The 11,268-nt window shown below is 48.6% G+C and overlaps 1 protein-coding gene across 1 annotated transcript; it reads right to left on the bottom strand.

The window, feature by feature from the left end:
- Positions 1–2,419: 2,419 nt before the first annotated feature.
- LOC132367945 (alpha-1-acid glycoprotein-like) lies at positions 2,420–5,727 on the bottom strand. The gene is made up of 6 exons (XM_059926549.1): positions 5,611–5,727; positions 5,076–5,218; positions 4,758–4,828; positions 3,807–3,914; positions 3,559–3,662; positions 2,420–2,485 (listed from the first exon to the last, which is right to left on the bottom strand). The coding sequence occupies exons 1-6, from the start codon at positions 5,725–5,727 to the stop codon at positions 2,420–2,422; spliced, it is 609 nt and encodes a 202-aa protein (XP_059782532.1).
- Positions 5,728–11,268: the final 5,541 nt, after the last annotated feature.

The raw sequence follows: 11,268 nt of genomic DNA, 5'->3' as shown, positions 1-11,268 counted from the left end.
GCTGAAGTCTTGGGTCTGTGGCTCTTTGGAGGACGCTGGCCTGTGAGCCACAGGACTGGGTGTCGGGAGCCAAGGTTATGGTCCTGTCCCTCCAAATGGCTTAGGACGCTTGCACATAGAATTACTCCAATCATTCAGCCCAATTTCTCTGCTACCTGTGTGGTGCTGCTTCCCTCACATGACCGTCACAAAGCCCTTGGGTCTGGAAGGAGACCAGCCTTCCTTGTTGGAATCCTTCAGACGCTCAGTCCTCTTTATGCCTCTAAGTGGGCCAGCCTCAGACGTGGCCCCATGGCGAGGGCTCCAAACACATTTGCAAGATGGCTGGATTCGAGAGACCAACCTTACCCTACGTATCCTATCTTCCTCCTGGGTGTCAGGTGGGCAGTCTGGGGACACCTCATGGAGACACACAACCCCTCTGACCTGGCCCCAAGTCCTCCGAGTCTCCCCCATCCTGCCCCTGCCCTGGCCCAGACACCCGCCTCTTCCAGGATGCTCACAGCAGCCTCCGCGTAGGTCTTCCTGCCTCCGGTCTGGGCCCTCCTAACTCGCCTCCCCAGATGGCCAGGCTGACATCTAAAGTAAAGGCCCTACGCAGTAAAGGGAGCTCGGATGAGAGTCCCCTCGCAATCTCATGCCAGGACCTCCAGAGCCCCCTCCACAGGGCCTGCGGCCTCTGCTGCAATTCACTTGCTCACCCGGTGCCCTCAGGGCAGCTGCTCCCCAACTGCGGTCTCTTACTCCTGCCCTGTCCATGCCTTTATCCCACCGTGTCCACTCGTCAGGATCGTCCCAGCTCCCTCGCAAAGTGAAAGACTGATCTTTCCGTTTTGTTCCCGAGTGTGAATGAGCCCCAGGCCCTTCCCGGGGGCCCAGGCTTAGATCAGAGCTGAAGGAGACACGTGGGGAGTAGTGGGCGTCAGGAAGGGAGGTTGTCTGTGACGTGCTGACGTTAAAACCAGTTTCCTCCTCAACAGCGTCCAAACTGGGCAAGCCTTGCTGGGTGAAAAACTGAAAACGTACAGCTGAGTCTGAAAGAAATGAACAGTGGTCCAAATGTGCTCGTGTTTACACGAGTCTCCCTCCTGTCTCACCTGCATGGACTTCTGACTAACGTCGCGTCTTTTATGTTAACTCCTGGTGGTGTCTTGAGGTAGAATAAGCTCAGTGTTTTCCTTCGGCTCAGACGGCTCTCTTTTTGCATCCACTGTTTGCTGAGGCAGACTCCCTTCTCTGATGGAGCCCTGGGCTCTAGGTAGGTAATTCTGTGAGTGAGCGCAAGCCTGGCACAGTGCATACGCTCGGACGTGTCCGCAATTAACTTCGCCTGATGTAAGGATGGATGAGAATCTACTTACAGATGAAGACTAGGCAGGCGAGCGTGGTTTTGTATGTAAGCAAGACCAAAATGAAGACGATAAGCAGAAAACTGTGGAATTTTGTGCTCTGAGGAATAAAGTCCCTTAGGAGGTAAGTTTTCTAAAGCAAAGTCCTTGTTAGGGCCAGGATGTTGGAAAGCACACTAATTGGTTCAGGATTAAGGTTTGGTTTCCTTTTCCCTCTCCCTCCAGACCCAGCTACTTGGGGATGCTGCCGTGCGTGGGCCAGCCTGCTTCCTGACTTGGTAACAGGGCACCTCCGTGACCTTCATAATCAAGTGACAGAGACTCTATTTCATGTACTTAAGAGGAGAAACTTTCCTTCATTCCTGAAAGGATTTACTTTAGGAAACGCGATCTGATCTGATAAGATTCTTGAAAAATCGTTTAAAAAATATTGATCATCAGTTTCTTGGTGACACCTGGGAGAAATTTTGATATGAATGGTGAAATGTTGACAATATCTCATGAATTGAGCAAAAATAAAACCAAACTGATTCATCTTTAAAAAATACATAAATAAAGTAAGGGCCCTTGTGTTTAGCACCACACTCCTGAGTCCTCACCACCCTCTATCTACCTGAACTCCTCTTCAGGGTCCTCTGCTTCGATGTTCCTTAAACAGGTCTTTGGCTTGCAGCGGGAACAGCAGGTGTTATCAAGCTCCTAATCTTTCTAGAGTGGTTCAGATGCCCCTTCCAGGTAGCCTTCCCAGACTTCCCCACTGGAGAAGAAAGCTTCCCCGTGCTGGGCTCCCACAGCACTCACTGCATATAGTCATCCATCCTGGCACATGTGCTGGGAATTATAGCAAGGGCCCTTCCAACCAAGGATCAGCTCAGGGCAGTGGTCGGCCGGGGCTCAACTGAGGCGGGCACAACATGAATGAACGAATGAACAAACGAACAAGCAAATGACAACCTGACTGTACCACAACAGACGCTTTATTGATGCAACTGAGGGAAAGAGCTGAGGTACAAAGCGTGAGCCGGGGGCTGAGGATGGGCCCACAGAGTCCCCAAGGTCCTAACCCAATGCTAGGACCCTTCCTTTTCCTTCTTCCTTTCCTCCTCATGCTGCATATGCAGTGGCCCACACAGATCCTAGTGGGAGAAGACAGCACATGATCGGGTAGGGGCTCTTCTGGGGGAAGAGGGAAGTAAGCTCTGTACTGTGGCTCCAGCCCAAGCAGGGCTTCAGCTGGGTGACCCTGGGCAAGTCATTCTCTCTCTCTGAGTCTCAGCTAATTCACCTCTGAAATGGAGGCTCAAACCCTTAACAACTGGCATGTCTGAGCACTTATGACTTGCCATGCCCTTCTGTTGATCTCCTGGATTCCTCACACCATTTTGAAGATGGTGCGAGTGAGGCTCATGGTGACCTGCGGCCTGTCTGAGGTCCCCCGGCCAGTGGACGGGGGCGGCAGGCTGCTGGCCACGGGACCAACTCCGGTGTCTGTGTTCACACGCCTTTGCCCGGGGTTCCCGAAAGCAGGGGATGATTTGTGCCACTGGTGGTCACGGGAAATGACCTCTGGTGGCACAAATCTGTCTAGATGGAGACGTTTTTATTTTAATAATCAGGAAAGTATTTCACATGTATCCAAAAAAGTGTAACCAGTTTTTGGTTTTTGTAACCAGTTTAAATCAGCTCTGTGATTTCAGATATTATTGCACAGGACAAGACCATGTAAAGCCTTTCATTTAACACAGGTTTAAAGGAACGTATTAAGAAGATTATACAGATAATGCTCAGTTCCAGCAAAAATCGGGACGGTGGTCCTGGACTTGCAGTTTGGGTGACACCTAACACCACAAGACTGATTCGCCATCACATGGGCATTAGAAGCCTGGGCTGTGGCAGGCAGCTGTAAATGATCGTTCCCCGTGTGCGTGTCTCTTTCCCAAGTTCACCGCACCTTGGCTATGCTCTTCCCCTCCTGTTAGCCTTTACAATCCTCCCCACCTGCTCCAGGCGTCCTCCCTGATTCCCAGTGACTTTTCCCTCCTGGGCACTCGTCCATCACCCGGGGGCCCTGCAGTAAGGCAGGTGCTTAAACAGGATATCCTGCCTCGCTGTGCAGCGTTGACTGACAGCTTCCCTCTCTGGGCCTCTGAGGCTGCCCAAGGTGGGACCACCCTCAGGGTGAGCACTACCCAGTCCTCCTTGCACTTACCTTTTTCTCATCGCTGTACGTGATTTCTGACTCGTGGATGCCTATGCACTTGATGGTATCAAGGAACTCTTTCTTCTGCTCCTGGGTCACCTCCGGCTTGTCGGCTACAGGATGGAGCAAGGGGGCCGGGTGAGGATGATGGGGGACCTAAGTGGGAGGCCAGGGAGGGCTGGGGTGCTGGGGGTCCAGCCCGAGTAGTGGTGGTCCTGGGGTGAGGCTTGGGTAGAGTGGGAGGTTGAGGTGTCTACCATAGAAGGACATCCCCACGTTCTTCTTGCCATTCCAGGAGGCAGAAAGCATGAAGGTCTTGGGGTGCTTGGTGAGTAGCAGGTCAGCAAAGTGTTCTCTACCCGACTCTGGAGGAGAGAGCCTCTGATGAGACCACGGAGGCAGCACAACAGTTCCTATCTCACGGGGGAGGAACCTGGGTGTGCCCAGGGCCACACAGCCAACCAGTGAAGACCAGGGGTTCTCTTAGGCCACTGGTCACTCGCTCCTCCTGTGTGCCAGGCTCTGCACTGAGCACTCTCTATGTGTGGAATCATAGGAGCCTCACATGGACCGTGGCTGTCAGAGCCTTTCTCCCCATTTTACAGATGAGGAAATCAAGCTCAGACAGGAGCCTCGGGGCTGCAAAGTGGTGTCCGTTCAATTCCATCGGCACTTGTGTGCTCCTACTAGGTGCCCTCTCTGCAGTGATGGTGGGGAAACGGGCGAAGTCACTGCCTGCCCAACGCAGGCTCCCACCCTTAGCTCCCCGAAGATAAGGAGTTTTCCCCGAAGATAAGGAGTAGTTGACGGAGAGGTAGGACTGGAGCCAATCTGGGGTTTAGATCCTAGCTCTAATTATAAGCTGTGTGACCTCGGGGAAACTACTTGATGTCTCTATTTCTCTATTTCCTCATCTGATCACTGTAATGTCCTCTTAGGGTTGTTTGTGAGTATTAAGGGGATTAATCCATGTAAAGCACTTCAAACAGTGCCTGGCACATAGTAAGAGCTCAACAATGTTGGCAGTTATTACTGATTATTTGCTGTGTGCAGGCACTGGGGCCACAGAGATATAAGAGGTGGGCCTGTCCCATGTTCTCTGTGTTCAAAGCCCCCAGGGCCTTAGTCCAGGCCCCCCTCTTTAGGCTGGACAACCCCCCATCTCCCCACTCCACACAGCAGCCCTCCTCCTGAGGGCTGGCCCTCACCATACATAGACATGGTCCCATTCTCGCGATAGACTGTCAAGGAGTTGGAACTGTAGACGCACTTGTTCCCACTACAGTCAGACAGAAGAGGGGAGAAAAGCAGTAAGATGGTCAAGAAGTGGACGATCACCCATCACAGTCATTGAGGGCCAAGAGTCAGGTGGCAATTGGAGTCAATACCCCCCATCCCTCCCCACCTAGTCCATCAAAGGGAAGGCTGAGGCCGGGAGGGAAGATGGACTCGCTCTAGGTTTTTCTGCAGCTGGGAGTGGAAGCCGGAAGCTGAGGCTGGGGGTGAGTTGGTGTGTGGGATCTCACGTGGTCTGGTACTCTCTGAGAATTATCTTGTCCTCTGCGTGCTTGGGCTCAAAGTAAAAGAAAGCCGCCTGGATCGATCTAGCCGACTCATTGTACTCGGGGTTTCGGTAGGCTGAGCCGATATAAAACCACTTGCCAGAGAGCTGGGGAGAAGCCAGGAACTGGTGATGGAGGCTGGAGCTGAATCCTTGAGAGTCAGCTGGGATGAGACTCAGCAGATCTCTCCCCTCATTTTACAAACAAGGAGAGTGGGACCCCAGATGAGGAGTGGACGTGCAAGAGCTCACTTGGAGGACCAGACATCTCCCCTCACCCCCCCCCACCCCTGGGCAGCCCCTCTTTGCCCAGTACAGAATGTTCCCTGCTGAGGGACCTTGCAATGAGGTGTCTGAGTTTGGAGGCAAAGAAATGCCTCCAGAGGCTGGTCAGAATTTCACCCCAGGACCCAGGATAGAAAAGGATGGCATCAGGAGGGCAAAGGGAAGCCCAGAGATGGAAGCAGCTGCCCACGGCACTCAGGGACTTGGGCACTCACCTTGTCCAGGGTGGCATTGGTGATGGGCGCCACCGCCGTCAAGTTGGCGCACGCCGGACTCTGGGCGTCCAGCAGAGGAAGGAGGCTCAGGACAGCGAGGGCCCAGGGCAGCACCATGCTGAAACCAGGAGGCACCTGCAGCCAGGCAAACTGGTGGCTGGAGGGTGCCAGTGACCTTTAAAGTAGCTGTGGGCGGGGCCCTGGGGGCAAGCTATGACACAATCTGGTGAACTCTTGGAAAAGGTCTTACACAAAACCTTCCCTCCATCCCACAAAGCCAGCTATAGGTAAAGCCTTGCAACCCCAAGTCTAATTTGGGTCCCTGACCTGGAGGGGTTACAAGGGTCCAAAGGTCTGGCTGTTCAAAGCCAAGGTGAATGTGGGCCGGAGTGATATTAGTTAATGTGTTTAGATATTGATAGAGGGGCCTGTAAGCAAACTCTCCTGTTTTCATTCAATTCCTGTCCTACTAAGCACCAAGACTTGAGAAGGACCCAGCCATAAATCAAGGGCTGAAGGCAACTTAGAGAATTCCCAGGTGAGCGTAGGGGAGGGGGGAATGAGTGGGGGAGGGGTTTAGGGGTGGGAGGTGAGGGCAAACTTGGGATCAATTCCAACTGAGTGTGGTGACAACTGTGAAAGAGCAAAAGTCCAGAGGGCCCCCAACCCAGTGCTGGAGGCAGGGACCTTTCCAAAAGAAAGGGGCTTCTAAGTTGAATGTCTATTTCCAGTAAATGTTTTACTTGAACCACCTCTCAGTATCTAAAACAGGAAATTACCTCTGCGATGTCCCCACCCCCTGCTATATGAGCAGGGAGCTTGCCTCTCTTTTCACCCATATATTCCTAGCCCTGGGACAGTGCCCAGCAAGTAGTGGGCGCTCAGTATATACCATGGCATAAATAATTCCATTGCCCATTTGCATTTCTACATGACGGGGTCAAATCTTTATTCAAATAAATAAATACTTTCCAAGAGTACTATTATGATAAGCTTACAATTTTGTATTCTTATTCATTTCATGTATTTTGAATACTTTTTCATGTGCCAGTATAGTCAGCAGTAATTTGAATGGATGCATAACCTTTCATTCACTTCTTGGATTCTAACTTCCTTGAGCATGTCCTCTCTTTATATGTATAGCATTTTATTTTATTTTTTCCAGCTTTACTGAAATATAGCCGTCTATAGCATTTTATATTGTGATTTTTCCTCTGATGATATGTGTCAGAGAGCATCCAAATTTCTTTCAAGAGAAAGAAAAGCATATGTCTTTAAAATGCAAGACTTTAGCAATATTTAAAATTGCCCCCCAAATACATAAATAAATAAATAAATAAATAAATAAAATAGCCCCCAAACTAGAAACAATTCAGATATCTGCCAACAGGAAAATGGAAAAACAAACTGTGGCATTTTCATACAATGGAATATTACTTAGCAACAAAAAGGAATGAACTATGGATACATGTAACAACATGAATGCGTCTCAGAAACATTATGCTGAACAAAAGAAGCCAGACTCAATAGTGCACGGACTGTATGATCCCATTTATACAAAGTTCTAGAACAGCCAAAACGGATTATAATGGTAGAAATCAGATCAGTGGTTGCCTTGTCATTTGACCGCCAAGGGGCATGAGAGAACTTTCTGAAGTAGATGACCATGTGCTGTATTTTCATTGTGGTGGTGTTTACACACGTATGTATATTTGTGAAACTCTTTGAACTGGAAGCCGAAAATGTGTGCATTTTATTGTAAGCCAATTATACCTCAATTAAGTTGATTTTAAAAAAACCTCTCCCCCAAAAGAGAGAAAACAAAAACATGATAAATAAAAAACACTAACGATTTTTAATGCTGCACCAATCTAGCAATGCAGAAATGAATCTCTTTCTCTACGTCCTTGTCAGAATTGGAATTTCCCTTCTTTTTCTTTTCTTTTCTTCTTCTTCTTTTTTTTTTTTTGCCAGCTCAGTTAGTGTTTTGAATTTGCATTGCTCTAATTGGAGTCTTGCAAACATGACTGGAGCTCTTCAAGAGGGAAGAGTGAAGGTGAGGGAGAGTGTGGTATGTGAAGGACCGGGACGGTCTGTGTGGTTGGAGCCTGTGATGGGGTCAGAGTGATGGGGGCTGATGCTTGGGGACGTTGATGGGAACCCGAGCTGCAGAGCACAGAGGCCAGGCTGAGGAGTTTGCAGTGGATTCTGGGGGTACTGGGGAGAAATGGAAAATTTTTAAGTGAGGTGGAGGGGGGTTGACTAGTCAGATGCTCTTTAGAAAGATCACTCTGTCTGTCTACAGTGAGAAGAACAGGGAACAGGGAGGGCAAGAACAGGAGAACTTGGCAGAGCAGTTGGACAGTTGCACGGTCCAGGTGTGAGATGTTGGGACTGGGCACAGATTCAAGACACTATTTTACGGAGATGCTGGACACTATGTGGGGACAGTGCCACCTTAGACCTGGGCCACTGGGGCTCCTACTTGCAGCCCAGAGCTTTAGAGGCCCTCACATACCACACACACACGGACACACACATACAAGGACACACACATGCAAAGTTCATTCAGCAACACATAAGCACCTCTGTCACTTGGGATCTGGTACCTGGTATTGGCACAGGGTGACCCATAGCCCTAAACATCCTTCCTCACAACCAACCGTGTTCAGACCCCAGGGGAACAATTCTTCCCATCTCCTACTCTATCCTTGAAACATCAGGCATTTGGACATTGTATCCAAATGTCCTGAGGCTTTGCGCCTGATGCTACTGCTGATACAGTAGACAGACATCGCTTCAGAATTCAGGGAGGATTTGAGTGGACTTGGAGGTAATGAAACTGAGCAGGACCCTGTGGGACCCTCCTGGGTTAAAACAAAACAAAACAAAACATGTTTCTTGTTCATAGAAAGAAAACAAAGTGGGGGAGGGAAGACTTTAGTCTCCTAGGCCTTCCCTGAGTTCCAAAGAGCCGGCTCAAGCAGTTAATCATTAGGACTATAGAGACACAGGACCCCTCGTCCCTCCTGAAGGGATGTTGACAACAATCTGATGCATATCTTTGAGCTGCTTTGCAGAAACTAAGACTCCAACCCAGGCGGAGGATGGGGACTACATCCTGACCACAAGCACGTAGACCCCAAACTAGTTGGAACCAGAAGGTTGATGATAAAGATTCCTGAAACATCCCCTTGTTACCTCACCACCAACCAATCAGAAGAAGGTCCACGAGCTGATCACACATCCTACAACCGTCTCCCAATTACCCTCCTTGCCTTTAAAAACCTTGCGCCCCAGCCAGCTAACGAGATGGATTTGAGACAAGTCTAGGTCTCCCATCTTCTGTGTTGACACCTCCTCGATTAGTAAACCTTTCCCTGCTCCAGACTCTGACATTTCAGTTTGGCCTCACTGTGCGTGGGGCGTATGAACTTTGGTTCAACAACAGAAAGAGAAAAGGCAGTTAACTTTCTCATTCTTCCCTCTCAGCCTAAAGGCAGTAAGTTCTTGCCACATCAGCTCTTGCTTCCCAATAGTACTGAGAATCCATTTTTTGGTTTTTTGCAACGTGTGTTTGGGGAGGCCCTCCTGATTTAGAAATAGGCAGTATTTGCAAGAGTTGCACATGGTAGCTGAGAGATATTTTGCAATGTGAAATCATTCGTATTCCTCTTAAATTCATGTGTAGGTAGATGTAACACACATTAGGCATGAATCTGATTCTTGATATCAGCAGCTAGAGGTTGAATGCTAGCATTGTGAATAATTTATAGCTTTATAACATTTTTGAACAAGACTTAATCCATTGATTAAATTTCCAAAACTTAAATTGTAAAGAGTCAGCTTTATTTAAAGACTTTTGATTCATAACCTTTAGGTATTTAGACCAATGGTCTTTGGGCCTTCCTTTGCTCGTGTGAAGAAATGCTAGGGTTGCCTGTGTGGGGGAAGGGTAAACACGGAGGGCCAGTAAGGAGCAGGACTCCGTCTTTCTTTTATCCAGAGCAATTCAGCTCTGGCCTAACTTGCATGCCTCTTGAAGCAAAACCACAGACAGTGAGTGCGATATACAGTAAGTCCCCTACATACGAACCTTCAAGCTGCGAACTTTCAAAGATGCGAACGTGCGTTCCATCCATGTCAGGCATGAGTGAAATTGCAGCTTGCCCTCCATCTCCTATTGCTGACGATCCTTCAGCTCTACCATCTCCCACCTCCTCTCCCTCCTCCAGTCAGTAACTCTTCTTGCCTGTTCACTCGATGCCAGCCCCTGTATGCCAGCTGTTGTACCATACTACTATACTTTTCAAGGTACTGTACTGTAGGATTAAAAATGTTTATTTTTTGTGTTTGTTTTTTATGTATTATTTGTGTGAAAAGTATTATAAACCTATTACAGTACAGTACTATATAGCCAATTGTGTTAGTTGGGTACCTAGGCTAACTCTGTGGACTTATGAACAAATGGAACTTACGAACATGCTCTCGGAATGGAACTCATTTACATGTAGGGGACTTACTGTAATGCAAAATACATACTTGGTCTCTACCTCCCTTTCCTGGCACACAGCTCATAAAACTCTTGGGCCTCTCCAAAGTGATACTTGTCTTTTTGTATGCTAATAAGATGTCTCTTGGGTGGGGGCTCCTGGATAGACTCAGGATGGGAGCTGGTTACCAGGGGAACCAAGTCTGTGATTAGAGGGTTGGAACTTTCAGCCCCACCCCCTCACCTCTGGGAAAGGAACTGGTGCTGGAGATTGACTTGGTCACTAATGATGACCAGTGATTTAATCAACCATGCTCACGTAATGATGCTTTCAGTAGAGTGCTAAATGATGGGATTTGGAGAGCTTCCAGGTTGAGGAACATGTGCAGGTGCTGAGTAGGTGGCCAATCCTGTTGCCAGAATCTTGACTCTCTGTGCCCCGATGCCGAACAGAAATACAGAGACAGAGATTTTGGAGGATAAGAGGGATGGCTTTATTCCTTTGCCAGGCAAAAGGGGAAAACACAGCAGGCTAGTGCCTCAAGAACTGTGCCCCCCCTCCTGGGGAATTACAGGGGTGCTTATAGGTGGAGCTCACAGTCCGAAGTGAGTGATAAGGATCAAAATGGTGAAGGTCTTGCATTCTTCTTGCATTATTTCAAAACAGTCACCGCTGGCGTCAGGCAACCCGTAATTGGGTCCGTTTGCCTCTGGGTTATCAGCCTGTGACCTTCTTTCTGAAATGCAAACAGCTACAAGGGGTGATTTGCTACAAGAGTGTGTAGGGAGAATAAACACTAGAATTCACACAGAGAGTTAGGGAGTGATTCATGCAGGATGTAATTCACACAGAGAGTGAGGAAGTGATTTGTTCAGGATGTAATTCACATGGGGTTAGCTTTGTGAAGGACAGATCTAGTTACAGATACTACAGATTAGTAACAGTTAAAATAAAGCTAGGAGTGATTAACTCTTTCAGACCCCTTTATGTTTCTTCTCTGTTCCATTTACTTTCCTTGTTCTCAGGAGAAGAAAAACTTCATTTCTATTTTAGCTGCAATCCAAAGAGGGCGTGGGAGCTCCATGCCCTTTCCCACATACCTTGCCTTATGCATCCCTGCTATCTGACTATTCCTGAGTTGTATCCTTTTATACTAAACTGGTAA

Source organism: Balaenoptera ricei, chromosome 6 (assembly GCF_028023285.1).
Source record: "Balaenoptera ricei isolate mBalRic1 chromosome 6, mBalRic1.hap2, whole genome shotgun sequence".
Taxonomy (NCBI): domain Eukaryota; kingdom Metazoa; phylum Chordata; class Mammalia; order Artiodactyla; family Balaenopteridae; genus Balaenoptera; species Balaenoptera ricei.
The sequence above is the reverse complement of the archived record's forward strand: the minus strand, read 5'-3'. Positions and strand labels throughout refer to the sequence as shown.